Source organism: Saccopteryx bilineata, chromosome 1, assembly GCF_036850765.1.
Source record: "Saccopteryx bilineata isolate mSacBil1 chromosome 1, mSacBil1_pri_phased_curated, whole genome shotgun sequence".
Taxonomy (NCBI): Eukaryota; Metazoa; Chordata; class Mammalia; order Chiroptera; family Emballonuridae; genus Saccopteryx; species Saccopteryx bilineata.
The window spans coordinates 216052693-216074135 of NC_089490.1; the positions used below are offsets into that span (position 1 = coordinate 216052693).

General features: G+C 38.7%; 1 protein-coding gene across 2 annotated transcripts in view; it reads right to left on the reverse strand.

The window, feature by feature from the left end:
• LYST (lysosomal trafficking regulator) overlaps positions 1-21443 on the reverse strand; it is a 281303-nt gene that overhangs the window by 231048 nt on the left and 28812 nt on the right. For both annotated transcript variants that reach the window (XM_066235524.1, XM_066235534.1), the window contains exons 2-4: positions 18373-18580; positions 5653-5743; positions 1582-3655 (exon numbers count right to left, since the gene is read on the reverse strand). In XM_066235524.1, coding sequence (XP_066091621.1) covers positions 1582-3655; positions 5653-5743; positions 18373-18580 — 2373 coding nt within the window. The remainder of the gene's footprint in view (positions 1-1581; positions 3656-5652; positions 5744-18372; positions 18581-21443) is intronic.

The window sequence follows — 21443 nt, forward strand, 5'->3', positions numbered from 1 at the left end:
TTCAAATCAAATCAGTTCTACTGAAACAATGTCAGAATTTAAAAAATTATTGTAAAGATAATAGTGATACATAGGTTATATTTTATTGTTAAGTTTTAAAAATGGTATATGCATTAATTTGAAAGGCCAGGCTATCTATCAGAAGCAAGCTTTACTTAGAAAGTTATTATTATTATTTATTAAGTGAGGGGTGGGGAGGCAGAGCAACAGACTCCCACATGCACCCTGACCAGGAACCACTGGGCAAGCCCCCTACTGGCCAATGTTCTGCCCATCTGAAGCCACTGCTCCATTGCTTGGCAACTGAGCTATTTTAATGCCTGAAATGAGGCCATGGAGCCATCCTAAGCACCTGGGGCCAACTTGCTCAAACTGAGTCATGGCTATGGGAGGAGAAGAAAGAAAGAGAGAGAGAGGAAGAGAGAGAAGCAAGAGGGGGAAGGGTGGAGAAACAGATGTTTGCTTCTCCTGTGTGCCCTGACTGGGAATCGAACCTGGGACTTTTACATGCTGGGCTGACACTCCACCGCTAAGCCAACCAGTCAGGGGCATAAAATTATTTTTTAAGTATCAGACTTGACAATCACAAAATCTGAAAAACTCAGGTGAAATTCTAAGTAATTTTAATTTTTTTCTTTTTTGCTTTTCTGTATTTTCTAATTTTTCTACATATATTGCTTATATAATAAATATAAACATGGCATTAAAAAATAAAAATTTCAATAAATAAGTATGATTTATGTACACACATATTTTACTCATTGGTAAATAAGTAGGCGATATTGTGAATTTTGTGTATCTTATCAATAAAACAGTATAAGTATTTTCTCATGTCCCAACATGATCTTTGTAACCGTTATTTTTAACAGCTAACAATTTTCCATTGAGGAAACAGAAAATGTAATCTTGCCCTGTTACTGTATGTGCTATGTTCATATTCTCCCAGGTATATACTTAAAACTACTTTTTTTTTCATTGAGAAATTAAAACCATTGGCTCTGTCCTCTCCTCTATAATCACCCAGTAAAAATAAATAAATGCAAAAAAAAAAAATCTGACACAGGATAGGAACTTTTTTGTTGTTAAACTATAATTACTATAATTAAATCCTATGAAAGAATAAAGGGTACAGATAAAAGCATACAATAAAAAAAAAATCTAGGCCCTGGCTGCTTGGCTCAGTGGTAGAGCATTGGCCTGGCGTGCAAGAGTCCTGCGTTCGATTCCTGGCCAGGGCACACAGGAGAAGTGCCCATCTGCTTCTCCACCCCTCCCCCTCTCCTTCTTCTCTGTCTCTATCTTCCCCTCCCGCAGCCAAGGCTCCACTGGAGCAATGATGGCCTGGGCGCTGAGGATGGCTCTAGCACCTCTGCCTCAGGTGCTAGAATGGCTCTGGTTGCAACAGAGCAATGCCCCAGGTGGGCAGAGCATCGCCCCCTGGTGGGCATGCTGGGTGGATCCCAGTCAGGCGCATGCAGGAGTCTGTCTGACTGCCTCCCCGTTTCCAACTTCAGGAAAAACAAACAAACAAACAAACAAAAACTTATGAAAAAAAATCTATACACATGCATGCATACAGACCTTGATTTAAGTAAGGTAGGCAGCGTTTTTAAATAAACCTGGAGCACTTCCTGAGACAAACACTGATTCTGATGTCCGCACACTCGAGTCTGAGCTGGAGTACTGTGCAGGTGCTGGCAATGATGGGCTAGTTCAACTCCTCTCTGGAGCACAGGATTAAATATGTAATGAAACAATTTCCACTGAACAACCACATTGCCCTTCTGAAATAAGTTGCAAATGTGGTTTGCAATCTGCACAGTATGTAATCTGTCTTCTTCAAAAACAAAATGCTGATACGCTTCTAAGGCATCCCATCTCCACAACAGGTCTTCAGACCCACTGCTAGGCAGGATGCCCTGACACCTGTAAGGACTGGAGGAGCCTGAGGAAGGCTTCTCGTCCTGTGCGCACCCCTGCAGTGTTTCTTCTAACTGGGCTAGTTGATCAGAGTCAATAGTACAAATATTGCAAGCTGCATTTTTAATTTTTTGTGGTATCTCAGCACCTCCTAACTGGTCCAAAATAAGTTTGGTAAGGATATTCAATATATGCTGCTGAAAATGTTTCAGTGCTGGCAATCTAAAAGCGTGGAGCAAAGGTATGATGACAGACTTGGGGTCCATGCAACAGCATATCCCAACATTCTGGACCCCCACCAGGACCTGCACACAGGTGCTGCTGAGGGTGGCCTGCTGCAGCAGGCGCAGGCACTGGTGTGCACACACGGCTAGGCAGCAGCAATGCTCCGGGTAGTGCACAGCACCATCCATAGTCTCCTCGAAAGGGTTTTTGGAAGCCTGGTTTTTAAATGCCGAAACCAGGAGACCTGAGAGATCCCTGTGGTGATGCATGAAGTGGGAATATTCACATCGTCTGTGCCTCTTCCTCGCACACACTGAATGATGGAGCTGCTCTGACTTCACTTTTTTCACAGTGCTCATTATTTTCATCACACTGTTTATCAAAGCTTTTAAATGTTCTGAGGCCTCAGTAGGAACACCCTCTCTTAAAATCAGCCATTCCATCTGAAGAACTGCTGTTTCAAATAAATTAAATCCATGATGCTGAATGAATTCTTGAACCAAATCCATGGCCTGACTGAAGAAGAAGGGATTGGAAACTGCACTCTGAAGACAGCAGATGAGGATCTGCAGCACTCCTTCCAGAAGCTCGGGGAAAAGAAGGGCTCTGTGACGGTACTTGGAAAACACAGTACCTTCCCGTACCTCCTGTAGTGCCTTCTTTTGTCTTGGTGCATAAGGGTCAGGCTGCTTTTCTAGGCAAGTTCTAATTTTTAAAGCTGCTCTAAGCAATTCAGTTAAATTTTTTTTAAGACTCTCTGGCATCATCTCTGCAGTACTGATGATATCTACTGACATAAGATGCAACACTGCTCGCAAAAGCATCCTTTGGATCAAGGCCACCGGTTCTTCAGTCCAACCTGCAGAAGCCATCTGACTCTCCACATTGTCACTGAGACTGCAGCAGTCTCCAAAGCCTGTGAGGAACTCAGTCAGTGTGGGCACTACACTGGCTGTCAGAGCAGAATTATGATTCAAGGTGATGTCAAACTTACAAACTTTCTCTAATAAAGATAATAAAACATAACATAAGTCAAATGGAGAATTGTTCATGTGACTGATAATAGGCAAGGCAGCTGGCTCACTTAAAATGTCATTGTTTGCCTCCTGTCTTGACATAATCTCTTGGAAACTTTCTGAAGCCATGGTCTCAGGAGGGATCTGTTCTTTGGTTGATATGTGGCCAGGAGGAGCGGTGAGCTTGGCTTCTTTAGGAGAGTGGGTTGCAGAAGGCTGCAGCTGGTGGGGCCGCCGATGCTTGGTCATGGCTGTCCTGTCATCTGAATCAGCCTCTGAGTCGGACGTGGAGAGTTGTGTCTTCCTTGCATCTCTTACAGAATAGCGATGGGTGGTTTTACACTGTCTGCTTTTCTGAAAAACATTTACTTTTGCAGAAACCTGATCAGATGGGGCACTTCCTTCTAAATATAATTTTTCCTGAGTAGATCTTTGTGAACTTGAGTTCTTTTCTTTGGTCAGGACTATATCAGCTGAGAATGGTAGATTAAAATCTAAGAAAATGAAAAAGGAAACTTTAGATGGCCTTAATGTTTTTAAACTCAATTTGTATTTAGCAACCATTTTAGTTGTTTAACCTCAGTTGTTTTTTGTTGTTGTTTTTTACTCTGATTTTCTTTAGCTATTGTTATGTCTTGAGTCACTTCCCCTCACACTTATCTTGCTCATGATAAGTACCAAGTGGTGTTAATTCAAAGGCTACAAATTGATTTGGAAACAATAAAGGAGAACAGAATTAGAAAAATAAATCCAATTTAAAACCATATGTTGCATTCTCTTGTAAACATGAAGCTTTAGGTTGTCTACCACAACTGTTAATGCCCTTCTACAAACCTCCTCCTGTAACACCATCAATTAAAATATGGGATACATTATATTCTTGAAAACAGTTTTTAGGTTATAGCCCTGATATAACTTAAGAATTTTAAGATTTTCCAAAATTATTTCAAAATCATACAATAGATACCAAATAATCTCTAAGGCTGAATGAAAGTAAGAGATCTTCACTCAAAATAGTGACTGAGCATGCCCAGCACTGAACGAGGCCCAGAAATCACTGTCCTATCCTCAGTGCCCAGGACAGAGGGCCTGGCACAAGGTCAGCACTCAATAAATCCTTCCTAAAAATTAAATGATCGTGAAACTGGTCTTTCTCTTTACAATAGCATGTAATAAGATCTATATGAAAAATATACTGTTGTTGCAATTTAGAATGAATAAATACAAATCTGTAAATAAAAGACCTGTACCTTAACGAAGGGGGGATTAAAAGAGGACAGATTTCACCTATACAAGATGCAGGCCATGAGGACAAGTCCACAAAAGAACACTAATCAGATACCTTAGGTGATTAACAATGTGTGAATTCTACATATTCAGAAGAAAATCAGAGCAGAGTCAGTGAGTGAAATCTACGAAGCAGGAAAACGATATTATAAAACCTTAGATAACTTCCTAAAAGAGACTCCATATCAGAAATGTATTTAAAGTGCCATATGGCATTAAAATATAATATAGAAAGATTTTTTTTAATCTGAGAAACCCTTAAAGATCTTACAATTCACTTATGGTCAAGGGGAAAACTGCTAATCCCTTCACTGAAACACTTAAACTAAATTCATTTACTTAATGTGATATATATCACACATTTATACACACACACACACACATATATATATAATTTTTAATTAATTCAAAATTGGAAATTAAAAATGCATAGTGAGTTTAAGTGGAGTAATTCTACCCAGACTTGAAACAAAATATTACTTCAAATGTATCCTTTGAAAGCAACATTAGAAAAACTAAAGTACAGAAGTCACTGATGGAGTGTGGTAATAGAAAGCAGTCTCTAGAAGCAAGCAGAGGAACTTTAATTTCTTTCTTCAAACTTTTCATTATCCATCTCCCAGATGTTACGCTGCATGTTTAGATTTACTCCTTTTTCTTCTGCTTCTTCGTACACTTCTGAATTATTATTACATTTGAGTAATCCCCTAGGAAGCATTGTGGTTTTTATATTATTATAAGAAATAAAAATATGTTTGTCTACAGAATTTTTCTTATTAAGTATCAAACTGATATATACTATCCTGAATTTGAACTATATCAACCACCAAAGCAGAAGAAACTTTTTTTTAGTGCAAACATAACTTAAAATTTTTTTTACTTATTTTTCAATTACAGTTTACATTAAATATCACTGCTTTAGTTTCAAGTGTACAGCATAATGATTAGATGATCATATACTTTACAAAGTGATCCCTCCGATATTTCAAGTATCACCTGGCACCCTACCTAGTTATTGCAATACTAACTATATTCCCTATGCTGTACTTTACATCCCTGGGACCACTCTGTTACTATCAATTTGTGCAGAAGTAACTTTTCAGTGGAACATTTTTCCCAGTGGAATTTTGATAATACAAGTGATGTGATCAAGGTAGTACCCATTTGCAGTAAAGAAAGAGAGAAAGAAAGAAAGGAGACATACCTGTTGCCTTTTCTTCTTGAACAGGTATCTTCCACACCAATGGAAGGAGTGACAGAAGAAGAGTAAGGAGTTCTTCTCTACATGTCAATGCCTGTATGAGAAATTAAAGGATCCTTCATGTTCTAAGGTCCAGAGATTCATTAATTCCTAATACCTTTTCTTAAATTTAAGCAAAAATCCTTTTTATTGAAAGGCTGCATTTGAGAAGCTAAGAATCAAATTAACCTATCTCAAATCCAATTAAAGTTGTGATACTTTTCAACTTATAAACTTTTCCAATGATAGAAGTATGTAAGAGTATCTGACGGCATTTAGCATGTTCTTGCTGATTTTTCCAAAAATAGCTGTCATAGCACCATGCATATTGCAAGAATTCCTCACCTATGAAAAAAACAAATTTGCCAGGTGAAAATGAGGTTAAGCCCTATTAATTAGCAAGCCAATAATATAAAGTTACTAGAAAACATAACATCTTCATGCAGTTAAATGTGAGACAATTTTAAAATAGAGAAATAGATATTATTAATAAATAATATGCAAAAAGACTTATTAGTGAAGGTAATCCAGTATTTATTGACAGCACACTATATCCACAGCACTTTCTGCCTTACCCTTTCTGGAGGAGATGGTCCAAGCCCTGGAGAAGGCCCTCTCATTGGTCCATAAGATATATACACACAAACAGTTAAAGAACAGAAGGCATGTAGCATCAGTAAGTACCCAGGTATGGCACAGGTGTTCAGTTTAGCAGTGCACAGAAAGGAGCGATGGCTATCAGTCAGAAGCATGGACTGGAGCTACAGAGCTGGAGTTGGGAAACCTAGGACACGGTGGAATTAATGACAAGTCAAGTTTAAATTTCTCACAGCAGCAAGCGGGGAGGGGTCACGGTGACAGAGTCAGATCTACATGTTAGAAAGACCACTCTAACCACTATACAGAGGACAAATTGGGGCAGGTAAACAATAATGCCGATGAGAGACGAGGATCTGAAGTGCTCTAACAGCAAAACTTTAAAGGAGACATGTTTGAGAAACTATAAGGGAGAATGGAAATGATTTGCAGTTGATTACCTGTGGTTAATAAGGGAGACAACAAAGATTGAAAATAATTCAAAGGTGTCTGGTTTTGGCCACTAGGTGACTGAAAATGCACTGACCAAGACAGGAAATTCAGGAGTGGTTTTAGGTTGGGGAAATGATAGCAGCACTCCTTAGACATGCTGAGTTTGAGACGTCTGTGGGATATCCAAACAGACGAAGCTTTTTTGTCAACAGTTAGACGCACATAGCTGGAGCTTTAAAAAAAGATGCAAAGTAAATAAGAGTTGGGAATCACTGGGGCAAAAAGACATATGTGAGATTCCCTCGGGAGGGTACACAGACTGACCAGAGAACAGTGACAAGAATGGAGCTCTGAAGAACAACACATAAGGAATTCAGGATGGCTGTGTGGAAGAGGAGCCTGCAAAGGAGACTGGGCAGCAGCTCCCAAAGGAGAAGCCAAGAAGAGAGCAGTTCAGGAAAGAGAAGAGTCCCCAGGCAAGAGCTGCTGTTCTTTAGTGTGTAGGAGATGGTGACAGCATTTATAAGTAGAAGTTACTGGTGACCTACATACGTGCAGTTTTAAGGGAACGACAGGGTACAAGTTCAATTATAATGGGCTGAACGAGAAAGCAGACACAGCTCTACTCATTCTCTTGTCCTGGTTAGAAAAAGGCTCAAATTTCTTCAAAAGTAAAATGTACACTCCTTTTCAGGCAGAGAAAACCCTTTGTGACATGATTCCCAGTGAGCTGTCCTGTTTCAGCGCCACCCTCCACCCAGACCCCTTGCACAGGTTCAGCTGCCAAGGGTCTCCTGACCTACACTGTGCGCTGAAGCGGTATCCTCCTCGCACACTGCTCTCGCAGTCCTCCTCTCCCTATTCTCCAGGCACCAGGCTCCACCTCAGCCTTCAGGTCTGGCTTCTTTCTACCCTCTCAGTGAGGTCTGGTTTCATTCTCCTGGTTTACTTCCAGCACAGCAAGCAACACGCTGCACTTCTAATGTCTGAGTGCCCACTTCCTTTTTTTATCTTTCAGCACATATTGACTGAGTCACTATGTGCCAGACATTGCGGGTACAGTGGGGAACAGAAGGCACACGTTCACATCCTCCCAATGCTGACACTATAGTGGAGGAGACATAAGATAATGGGCACAAAGAAATGTTCAAATAGAATGAAGCAAATGTAGAAGGGAAGGGATGACAGAATGATGACAAGGAGACATTTACAGCCTATTCAGTGTGGGCCACCAGAGCAGATATGTAATTAATGAGAAGGAATCCATGCAAAGATTTGGAGGAAAGGGGCTACTAAGAAGTATATAAAGATTTGGGGACAAGGAGAGTGCAGAGAGATGAGGCTGGAGGGCACAGGTCAGTGAGGCAGGCAGTGCCAGACCTACTGCCATCTTATGGGCTATGCGCAAGTTTGCCTTCACCCTCAGTTCGCCCTCAGAGGGTGGACTCCAGGGCCAGGCCTACTCCTTAGTAATCCCCCTCTGCTGCCCAATGCCTAATACATGGTTGGGATTTTATAAACATTATCTGCAAACCAGACTTCAAATTCTGGACACAAAGTAATAATCCTATCAAAGGGCTCTATTCCCATGTTATTTACTTCAAAATTAACAGGTCTAGATAACATTTCCATGCATAGCTCATACTCAACATTTTTTAGGATGCCAGTAAAATGTACATGGTCTTAAAAATCTGTACACCAATTTTGGACACATCATTCCTGTAAAGTCTTCCTAATTGAATCTTACTCTTGAGTAGATGAACTCTTAACATTCTAATGGAGCTTGCAGAAACTTCAATGGTATGTGAAGTGCTCCGTACATGCTGTACTTATAATTTAGCCCTTGGTCCCCAACCAGTACACTGGCAAATCATCACTGCTATATGAATAGGCACTCCTGACTTCTGTCCTCTACATGACGCATGGTCTGCAACTTCTCCCACTCCTTCCCACTTAGCTAAGAGCTTGCTGGCTCACTGCCCTCAAGGCCCAGCACCAGCAACACCTCCCCTGAGAAGCTTTTCTTCCTGTACCAACCCAAGATTACTATCCTCCTTGCTCAGGACGGTATGCTCGTTGCCCCCATTCCACTGAGTAGTTCTTGGCAAACATGATAACAAGAGGGAAGCAAGTGCAGGCTTTTGTTTTATGCTGGAACTGCTAACCTGAGGACACTGTCACCTCCCTGTTGTACAATTCTTTACTTCATACCAATCACAATCATTTTTAACACTATTCACCATGGGGGCACTTTCTCTAAACCTCCAGACCTATTACTTTTTTTAGGTATTTTAGATTCTCAGAGGTACTTGAGTGCTAAATAAACCACATAGTAATTCTATCCTTTTGCAAGTTTTCTCCTCTTACTTGTGGACACCGTGGCAAACTAGAACTTGCAGTCCACAAATATTGCCTCATACCACCCAAGTGGAAAGTGCTCAACATGCTACATCAGGCAGACACGCCATAAAAAGATCCTTCCTCTGGCTATTCCAAGACATCCAATCCATAGAAATCGTACCACTCCTCATTCAATATTTACATTTTTATGTCTCCCCTTATGCAGGGAAAATGATGTGTCATATCTTTCTAAATTCCCCACAGCAATAATAACCAGTAAAAGAAATCCTATTCAGCTGATAGTTGTTCAGTTCAATCCAAGAAACATATTTTACATACCTACCAGGTGCCAGACACTGTCCCTTTCACTACTCTATTGTTTAGACTGGGTTCTATATTAACTGCTTATCCTAGCCATGAAAAAGTCGTGATGGAAAAGAAAGGGCAAGTGAGTTGGGAAGAGGGCTGAGATCCCAAACCAGACCGAAATATCTGAAACTGCAAAGGCAGGTGAGCCTCAGGGCAGTGGAGTTCAAGGAATGCAGGATGACAAGCTGAGAAACTTGGGCTTTATGCAGAATGGGACAGAAGACTGCTAGAGTTATTTTAATTGGTATTAATGGTATTTAAGTCAGCATTTTGACATGCTAATAAAATTTAATATTCCAGACATAAGCAGAAATAAGTTTATTATTTATTTAAGGCCTTTATTTCTTTTATTAGAATTTTATAATTATTTCTAATATGTGTCTATATATACATATTTGAACACATCTTCATTAGTCCTGTAAATATAGAGGTTTTTTCTTTTATTTTCTAGCTGTATAGCTATAGCTAAAGAAAATAATATGTTTATCTTATATTCTAAAACTTTGCTAAACAGTTTTCTGGATGATCTGGATTTTTTCTGTACACTTCACTTTAAAAAAGGTATTTTCATTTTTCCAATGTTCTCACATTTAGTTGTCATTGCTTTCATATTCCATTTTATTACTGCATGTTTTAAAAACAGGGCATCAAACAGCCTGCTCAGTGGTGGCACAGTGGATTGAGTTTTGGTTGGCCTGGGACACTGAGGGCCCACTTTCAAAACATCAAGGTCATTGGTTTGAGCATGGGCTCACCAGCTTGAGTGCAGTGTTGTCAGCTTGAACGTGGAATCATAGAAACAACCTCATGGTTGCTGGCTTAAGTCCAATGGTTTCTGGCTTGAAACCCAAGGTCATTGGCTTGAACAAGGGGTCACTGGCTTGGCTTGAGCCCCCTAGTCATGGCACATTTGAGAAGCACTCATTGAACTAAGGCGCCGCAACTACAAATTGATGCTTCTCATCTCTTTCCCTCCCTGTCTCTTTCTCTCTAAAACAAAACAAGCAAGCAAACAAAAAACATGATATCAAACAGAAACAGTAATAGTTATTCTTACATTGGTTCTATTATAGATCTTCTTATTATAATATTATTGGCTTTTACAGCAAAGAGAATATAGTAGTAATAATGTAATAACTATGTATGGTGGCAGGTGAGTACTAGACTTATTGGGGAGATACCTAAGTTATATATTATATAAATGTCTAATCACTATGCTATACACCTAAAACGAATATAATATTAAATGTCAACTGTAATTGAAAAGTAAAAAATAATTTAAAATATATTATTGGTTTTACTACTCTTTGTTTTATTTATTTTTAGAATGGTTTTGGCATCTCAGAATAGTTACATGTACTGTTTTTTTCTACTGGTGTCAAACATTATATTAATAGTTTTTCTTGAATTAGACCGTAAGTTGAAAAATTTGTTTTATAAACAGCCAAATAGTAAATATTTTAAGCTTTGTGAGTTATATATGTTCTGTCACATATTCTTCTGTTTCTTTCAATAGCCCTTCAAAATACAGAAACTATTCTTAGGCTATGGGATGTCCACACACAAATCACTATAAGCAGTATTTGGCCTATAGGCCATGGTATATTTCCTTCCCTCCCAGTAACAAATGGTTATTAGCCGGCTCTAATACTCTTTGTTGAGACTCCATAAAGCCTTGTCAGCTAGGTAAAAATAGTGATAAGAATCTTGAGGGCATTGATCAACCCAAGACTTACTTGCCCAATGTAGAGAGAGGTCTGTCTCAAATTGTAGATATGGCTTTGGGCATGGAGTGAACACCATTAAGATAAGAGCAACCCCACATTTTTAAAGAAAGGAGTATGAAAAAATAATAATATCTTGGACTAAAAAGGACAGAGACAGTTCAAATGAATAGAATGTTGAATAGGTATGAAAATTATGTACAATCAAATTTTTTGAAGTAGTACTTATAACACATGGTCTGCATGTACTACTAGTTCAGTTTTGGTATATTCTCTTCATAATAAATCATTGAAAATTTTTATTCATTACATCAGAATTAAGCTCTCTCTCTCTCTATATATATATATATACACACACACACACACAGTGTGGGGCAAAAGTAGGTTTACAGTTGTGAGTATGCAAAACCAAAATTCATTCTTATATTATTATTTAGTAATTACTGTATTATTTTCCATATGCACAACTGTAAGCCTACATTTCCCCCCACGCTGTATTCATAATCAGAATATAAAAGAAATCAGAAACTATTATAACCAAATATTACATGGAAACAAATAATTTTTATGTTGAAAGAGATTTTTTACAGCATCCAATTAGATGTACTTATGTTACTGATGAGGATACTGAGATCTGGAACAATTAAATATTAATTAAAGTCATCCATCTACTTGATACTGGTGCCAAGATTAAAATCAAGGATAACTGTTACTTTGTAGGCTGGGAGAAGTTTCTTTCAAAAAACCTGTAAAGGCCTGAATATAAACTTCAACTCTGCCATCTTCATCTTTAACCATTAAAAAAAAATGTTTATTTACTATTTAAGCAGAGTATTTTTTCCTAAGAATAAACAGATTGGTATGTCTGTGTAGAATATATTATGACCAAATGGGGTTTAACACAGAAATGCAAAGTTGGTTCAACATTTAGAAAGCATCAATGTAATTCATCCACATTAACAGAATAAAAAAAATAATAATATGACAGTCTCAACAGCTAAAAAGCATCTGATAAAATCCTACATGCATCCAGAATGAAATTCAACAAACTGGCAATAGAAGAGAACTTTCTTATTATGATAAAAGGCATCTAAGAAAAACCTAGAGCTAATGTCACATTAAGCAGTAAAATACTGGTATTTTCTCACTAACAGTCAGACACAAGGAAGAATCTACTCTCATCACTTTCATCTACCTTTGTACTAGAAGCCAGTGCAAAAGAAACTAAAAGGTATAAAAATCAGTACAGAAATAAAATTATTATTCACAGATGAATGATTGTGTACATAGGAATCTACAAAAAAAATTCAAGAGAAATAGAAATAAACAAAATTAGAACAAGTCAAAGTACAAAAATCAAATGTATTTCAAAAAGCAAGAATTTGTTTCTTCAAAAGGGAAATAAATTTAAATGCCATTTATAGTAGCACCAAAAAATTTAAAAATTTAGAATAAATTTAACCAAAAATATGCAGGACTTCTACACTAAAAATCGTAAAAAAATTGCAGAGAAATTAGAGAATAGTCAAATAAACAGAGATTTATACCATGCTCCCATGCTCGTGGACTAAGTTGTTGTCAATCCTCTCCAAATTGATTTCTGGATTCAATGCCATTACAACTGAAATCTTAGTGGGTATATTTAGAGATTAATAAACTGATTCTAAAATTTATATAAAAATCTAAAGGAACTAGAATAGTCAAACATTCTTGAGAATGTAAGACAAATTGGAGAACTTATACTACCTAATTTCTAGACTTGTTATAAAAGCCACAGTAATCAAGACAGTATGAGATTAGTCAAAGAATATATGATAGATACATAAACTCATAAATATATTGTTAAATGATTTTTAACAAGTTGCCATGGTTATTCAGTGGAAGAGAGAAGACTTCTAAGGAGAAATGTTGCTAGAACTGGGTAACTATAAGGGAGGAAGCGCACAAAGAAACCATAACTCCTACCTCATACCATACACCAATATAAATTCAAAATGGGTCAGAGACCTAAAAGTGAAAGTAATAACTAAAAAGCTCCTAGAAAAAGAAAAAGAGACTATCTTTACAACTTTAGGATTATAAGACAAAGATTTCTCAGACAGGATACAAAAAGCACTATTCACAAAAGAAAAAATCTGCTCTTCTAAAGACATTGGTTTTTTTGTTTTGTTTTGTTTTTGACAGAGATGAAGAGTCAGAGAGAGGGACAGATAGGGACAGACAGACAGGAAGGGAGAGAGATGAGAAGCATCAATTCTTTATTGCAGCACCTTAGTTGTTCAATGATTGTTTTCTCATATGTGCCTTAACAAGAGGACTACAGCACAGCGAGAGACCCCTTGCTCAAGCTAGCAACCTTTGGGCTCAAGCCAGCGACCATGGGGTCATGTCTATGATTCCATGTTCAAGCCAGTGACCCTGCACTCAAGCTGTTGAGCCTGCGCTTAAGCCAGATGAACCCGTGCTCAAGTTGGCAACCTCGGGGTTTTGAACCTGGGTCCTCAGTGTCCCAGTCTGACGCTCTATCCACTGTGCCACCTCCTGGTCAGGCTAAAGATATTGTTAAGAAATGAAAAGGCAAGCCACAAAGAACACATTTGAAATCCAACAGACTTTTATCCAGAATATATAAGGAATATATAAGAATTACCACAACTGAATAAACAAATAACCTGATTTTAATAATGGGCACAATCCACACTTAAAAAAGAATAAAGAAAGCCCTGGCCGGTTGGCTCAGCGGTAGAGCGTCGGCCTAGCGTGCGGAGGACCCGGGTTCGATTCCCGGCCAGGGCACACAGGAGAAGTGCCCATTTGCTTCTCCACCCCTCCGCCGCGCTTTCCTCTCTGTCTCTCTCTTCCCCTCCTGCAGCCAAGGCTCCATTGGAGCAAAGATGGCCCGGGCGCTGGGGATGGCTCTGTGGCCTCTGCCCCAGGCGCTAGAGTGGCTCTGGTCGCAACATGGCGACGCCCAGGATGGGCAGAGCATCGCCCCCTGGTGGGCAGAGCGTCGCCCCTGGTGGGCGTGCCGGGTGGATCCCGGTCGGGCGCATGCGGGAGTCTGTCTGACTGTCTCTCCCTGTTTCCAGCTTCAGAAAAATGAAAAAGAAAAAAAAAAAACAAAACAAAAAAAAAAAAAAAAAAAAAAAAGAATAAAGAAAAAGAGAAAGACAAAGAGAGAGAGTGACAAGAAAGCCATGTAGCAAAAACATAAGCACAGCAAGTTTATATTTAATTTTTTGGGTTAATGTAAATATAGCTGTGTGACTCCCCAGGGCAAATTAATATTCTTGTGTAGCACAATAATCAGTGTTGTTTTCATATACTCACCTTCTCTAAGAAACTGTTTTTAAAGTGAAAAAATAGAGGGTACAAAACTTGAACAGACATTTACAAAAGAAGATATGTAAATAGCCAATAGGCACACATAAAAGTGCTCTATCATTAGCAGTCAGAGAAATGCAAACTAAAACCACAGTGAGATGTTACTTTATATTCAGGAAAAATGCTGCTGATACTAAAAAGACTGGCAATATTGATGTTAGAGGGGATGTTGATATTTGCAGATTCGAGAATATCAAGTGTTAGAGAGGATATAGACAGGATGCTAGAGAGTGTGGGATTCCCATACATTGCTGGTAAGAATGAAGTGGCTTGACCACTTTAAAAACAGTCTGGCATTTACTTACAAAGTTAAAGACCCACTTTGACCCAGCAATTGTATGTCTAGATATTTACTGAGAATAAATGAAAATATATCCATAGCAGCTTTATTCATAATAACCAAATGAATATGACCCAAATGGTTAGACAGCAGGGGAACACAAATAAATTGTGGTGCCTCCAGACAGGACGATGCCAATCAGAACCAGAAAGCAGAGCTGCTGAATCATGCAAATGGGAGCTTCAGGACACAAGAGCACATACTGCATGACCCCTTATGTGAAGTTCCAGAATAAGCAAAGCTACACCCAAATGCTAGAAGTCAGAGCAGGGGAATCAGAGAGAGGCTAACTGAAGAAGAGCCTGGCAAACTTTCTAAGGGCGAGGAAATGTCCTAGACATGTTGACGTGGGTGGTGGCTACACAGGTAAATACAGTTGTTAAAACTCATCCAAATACACACTTAACATCTACTCACTTACTACATGTAAATTAGATGTCAATAAACTCTGTTTAATTCTTTATATTAAATATTGAATAGTAAAGTAAGAAAAAAGAACTGCAGTAGAAGGGCAAGCGCTTCAATCATCTCTCCCAGAATAGCCAACAAGTGTTCCTTCTTGTGAGAAGCAGACATAAAAGCTCAAGTCCCTCCTGAAATGTACAGCTTAGAATCTAGGGTTCTGATTCCACCTTAAATGATTAAATCTTGTGCAATTAAAGTCCCCTTAAGGATCCAAATTATCATTCTCTAGTCTTTGGTTTAAACAATTAAATATTGATAAGCCCTATATTTAAAAGGCTATTAATTTTGCTCTATGTCTACTGTTCATACTATCATGCTACAGATATTCCAAAAAGTAAGTGATGGGGAAAAGAAGGCATTAAAAAATATCACCATTGGAAACATATTTTCCAATTATGACTTGATTGGTTCACACGTCAGCCCTGGGCGCAGAGGATAACTTGGCATTGTCCCCAGAGGGGGGTTGTCGGGTAGGTCCCTGGTCAGAGAACATGCAGGAGTCCATCTCACTATTTCCCCTCCTCTCACTTAAAAAAAAAAAAATGGCCCTGGCCGGTTAGCTCAGTCAGTTAAGAGCATCATCTGGAAATGACAAGGATGCAGGTTTGATTCCTAGTCAGGGCACACACAGGAAGCAACCAATGAATGCACAACTTAAAACAACAAATCAATGCTTCCCTTCCTCCTCCCTTTTATCTCCTTTCCTTTCTCTGTCTCTCTAAAAAATCAATCAATAAATAAAAATAATTAAACAAGCCCTGACCAGATAGCTCCGTTGGCTGGAGCACCATTCCAGAGTGCAGAGGTTGGTGGTTCAATTTCCCAGGAGCAGCTCAATGTTCCTGCCTCTCTTTCACTGACTCTCTCTCTCTCAAATAAATAAATAAATAAATAAATAAATAAAGGCCTCAGTTGATATAGCGTCCGCCCTGCATGTGATGTCCTGGGTTCATTCCGGGTCAGGGCACACATAAAAAGTGACCATTTGCTTCTCTCCCTCTCTCTCTCCTCTTTCTCTCTCTCTTTACCTCTTTCAGCCAGTGGCATGATTGGTCTGAGCATCAGCCTCAGGTGCTGACAGCTCAGTTGATTCAAGCATCGGCCCCAGACAGGGGTTGCTGATTGGATCCCGGTCAGGGTGCATGCAGGAGCCTATTTCTCCTCCTCTCACTTAAAAAAAATAGAAAAATTAAAAAGGAGGAACAAAAAGGAACAGGGGTTCTATCTGAAGTGATAAAAATGCTCTATAATTGACTGACTACGCAAAAAAGACTGAATTTTGTACATATAAAATAGGTAGATAAGTTCTATGCTACCATGAATCACAGTGGTACCGTGAGATACGAACAGATCAACATACAAATTTTTTTTTAAGATACGAGCTACAACTCGGTCCATATTTTTGTTTGAGATCCGAGTGAAACTCCGAGATATGAGTTGTGATTCAGGAAGCTGCCGCTAGTTGGCACGCTGGCACACGGCTCCAGTATGGGCAGTTTGATAAACGAGTTGACTGACTTACGAGCTCGGTTACAGAATGAATTATGAATTAAATTCATATCTCAAGGTACCACTGTATATTTCAAAAAAGCTGTCATTAAGAAAAAGCCATTGAGATTTTTATTGGAATCTACAGATTTGGAGAAAATAGTTATCTTTATAATACTGATTTTTCCAATACATGAAAATTACATAGTTCTGAGTTTATTTGAGCCTTTTTTAGTGTCTCTCAACATTTATTCCTGGTTCTTTGATACTTATGGTTTTATTTATATAGTATCATTTAAAAAGAGAAAGCACTAAATTGTTCTCATGAGGGATAAGATTACAGAGTATGATATGAATAAGAAATCACCAAAATTTCAAAATAAAAAATTATTACATGTGGTCTAACAAATATTTTTTCTGATTATTTATTTATTTATTTGAGTCATATAAGTATATAAAACTTAAATTACCTTTAGTCATACAATTAATAAATCACATTCATGAAAAAGAATAAAATTACATAAACCTGAAAATATTCTGGAATATTCCATGTTAGATGGGCATTACAGTGAACAAATACCTCCTTATATTTGTTAGGTTCCTCAGTTTACAGTGAAAACAGAGGTATGTTGGATTTTAGTTTATTATCCAACATATTTATTTATTAGAAATATGCTATCATATCAAAGAAATTTAACAATGGGTAAGTGTACATCTAGAACCAGTAACATTCAAAGTGTTTTAAAACGTCCATCATCCTGGTTATACAGAGACCTTATTATCTATTCTCTAACTACATTAATTAGTTCCCTGAAAGCAGATGGTAGAGTTTTCTCTTCATAAAATAAATATTTGTTTTCTACTAAAATGAAATAAAATATAAATCACATTCGGGCTTCAAGTTAACCTTGTCAGTTAACCTTGTAAATTAATGTTTCTGCATTTCAGTTTTTCATCTTTAAAGTAGGTTGGATGAAACATGTCTATAGTTCCAACTTGCTTTAAAATTTTGTTAATTCTATAATAAGGAATCAGTCCAACACCACATGGTTATATATATAATACTTTAAGTAAACAATAATGTACTAAAGTAGATGTATGCAAGCTAGAGGACTCAGGAGTTATTAGGTCACACAAAGGGTTCTCTACTTTCACCCCACATTGAGCAAGCTCCTTAAATATAATTTACATTAATTTTTCATAAACGTGTCTGGTATTTATTGAAAGTAAAATTCATGTTTCTTAATTGTAATCTTGTATCTTTATTAATAATCATAGTTATCTTATACTGATATTAGGATAAAATATAATATATATGAAACCATTTTAGAAGAAGGGCCATTTATAATTCTAAGATATTTCAGGCATTTTGAAAAGCATTCAAATAAACATGTTCTTAAATGGGGCTACTTTTCTTTGTAGGAGTGATATGAGAGATAGGACTTTATCTCAGGGACTCTGAGAAACTATGTAACCCAGAAGTCATGTAACTTAAATTAATGATAATATATGGAAGAAAAATATTATTTAATATAAAAATGTTACCTGATCAATGATAGAATTTAGCTTGGTAAGTAAAAGAAATCCTCGGCCGTGGACAAGGTATTGTCCAAGGGCTGCCATGTGTGTCTCCTCCTCCTCCTCCTCTTCCTCCACCCTGGTCTCCGCTGTCTGGACCACTGCATTGCAAAGCCGGTTGACATCCGTCAGAAATTCACGTGCCAAAGAGTTACTGTCGGTGCTCATGACCGAGCTATAAAATAAACATAACAAAAAAGATTAGAAAAACAAAAAATTACATTTAAAACTATGAAGTTTTATTGCTTGCTTTTTAACTAAAATCTGCCTTTATACTGCTGGGCCCTGACACCATATATAGAGGGTGTTATATTGAGTGAGACACTTGAAATCATGTCAATACAATAAATTAAGAATAAAAAAATATTACTGGGCACTGGTACTTACTCTGTAATATTTTCAGACATGGTTATGATCTAATCAAATGCTCCTTAAATATTCATACATGGCTGGCACTGGCTGGTTGGCTCAGTGGTAGAGCGTCAGCCCAGCATTTGGTTGTCCTGGGCTCAAGTCCCAGTCAGGGCACACAGGAGAAGCACCCATCTGCTTTTCCACCCCTCCCTCTCTTAGTTCTCTTTCTCTCTCTCTCTCTCTCTCTCTCTCTCTCTCTCTCTCTCTCTCCTGCTCCCGCAGCCATGGCTCAATTGGAGTGAGCTGGCCCGAGGTGCTGAGGATGGCTCCATGGCCTCAGCCTCAGGTGCTAAGCAGGGTTTTGCTGCCGAGCAAGGGAACAACGCCCCAGAGGGGCAGACCATTGCCCCCTAATGGGCTTGCTGGGTGGATCCCAGTCGGGGCACATACAGGAGTCTCTCTGCCTCCCCTCCTCTCACTGGATAAAACAAACAAATAAACAAACAAACAAAATTCACTCATGGCAGAAATTAGTCCTGAGTGTGAAATGCCTGTGTATAACCAAGAATGGATAAGTCAAAGCCCGTAATCAGAAGATACTAACAAGTGATTGGTGGCAATGAAGGTACAGTCTGACTTTGTGTTTTAAATAGACTCACCATACAGCAAAAATAATCACATTACTTATAAAATATTCTTGTTTTACATGTTTTAAAAGATAAACAGATCTTTGTAAAATATTAACATTTTTCACTTGATAGAACTGACGATCAATGACCCACCCTCCCCACACACCAGAGCTCAGTTAATGAGGGGAAAGGATTTACTAGCAGGTGAATAAAACTGAAAAATTAAATTATGCCACTTTATTTCTACTACACATTTGAATCAAAGGGAATGTGATATTTTAAGATTAAGAAAACAGTAAGGTAAAACAGATGGGAAGACAAATAAAAAGAAAAAATGTATAAATATTCACACAAAGGAAAAATGATGAACAATAAAATCACCAAAGAATTTCAAACTAGTTTCATAGAGCCACAAGTGATTTTGAGACATCCAGCAACATTCAAAAACATTTTAAATGGGAGATAGGTATTGAGGAGTCTTCCTTCACTGACTTTGGAAGAAGCCCTCCCCATGGTACTGCTGAGGAAGCAGTAGAACATGTGACTGAGGTACAGCCAGGCTCTGGTCCCTAATCGACTGAAGTATACCTGATCAGGAGTGCCAACAAACACGCTGGCCATAAGATGTGACTTGAATGGTGCAGCTTGCAAAGAGGCATGGGCCAGTCGGATTTCCTTTCTCTCTCACAGGAATTTGAATGAAGGGACAGAGAAGATGTGCCGAAAGGTCACATGTGGTGGCTATGATGAGGTAATTGAGGCTAAGAAGAAGCCATCAGGGTAAAAATAAACCAATAGACACCCTGGCTGGTTGGCTCAGTGGTAGAATGTAGGCCCAGCGAGTAGATGTCCCAGGTTCGATTCGCGGTCAGGGCACACAGAAGTGCCCATCTGCTCCTCTACTCCTCCTCCTTCTTGCTTGTTTCTCCTTTTCTCTCTCTATTTCTCTCTCTTCTCCTCCCCTCCCACCACCACGGCTTGATTGGAACAAGTTGGCTCCGGGCACTGAGAATGGCTCCATGGCCTCCTCCTTAGGTGCTAAAAAAAAATGGCTCTGGTTGATATGGAACAGTGCCCCAGATGGGCAGAACATTGCCCCCTTATGGGCTTGGTGGGTGGATCCCAGTCGGGGCACATGCAGGAGTCTGTCTCTGCCTGCCTCCTCTAACTAAAATAAGATAAATAAATAAACCAACAGAATGCAGAGTACATAAACAGGAAAGGGAGCTACCAAAAACTTTCCTAATACTATTTTGATTCCTGTTTAGTCGAGGTCCTGATGGCTTAATTCCTGGATTGTTACAATGAAAATCCCCTATTTAATAGAACAAATATCACTATTTTTAATATTATTGGACATTAAGAAAAAAGCAATAACTTCTATCATATATAATGTTGGTTCTTTATACATTTTCATAAAGTAAACTGTGATGACATCAAAAGAATGGTGGTGTGAAAGAGACCCTGGTATCTCCTCTTGAAATTTCAACAATTTGAACAGCTATAACTGAGCAAAGGACCCCAGTGGAGCTCGCAGGCTTGCCTGAAAGATCTGCGCATTGAATCAACTAAAGGTGGCAAGGGTAGAGACATGGGGCTAAAGATGAGAAGCACTTGTGATAGTGCTCTCTCTGGACAGGAGAGAAACCTGGTCTGTCTGGTTCTTCTTCTGCTGGGAGGAATGGAGAGACTGAAGGAGGGGCTACTTAAAGAAGGGCTAAACCAAAGCAGCAACTAAACCATGGACACTGCCAGTGTTCCCGTGATCTATCGTTAGTCCACACTGGGGACAGAGACAGAGAAATATAAAGTGCAGCCCCCCAGCCTTCCAGATCCCACCTCCCAACCCTTGAGGGTGTAGAGAGTAATAGTGGCATACCCCAGAACTAATTCTGCAGAACCACCGTTTCCCCTGAAGAAAAAGCGAACTCTCTTTCTAGTCCCTGGTCTGTCAGGACACATGAAAGAATACTAGGGGCCTGAGATCGCCATTGAGAAAGAACAAAGAAAGTTCTAGGGCCCACAAAGCATGCCCCACTCCATCATAGCAACAGT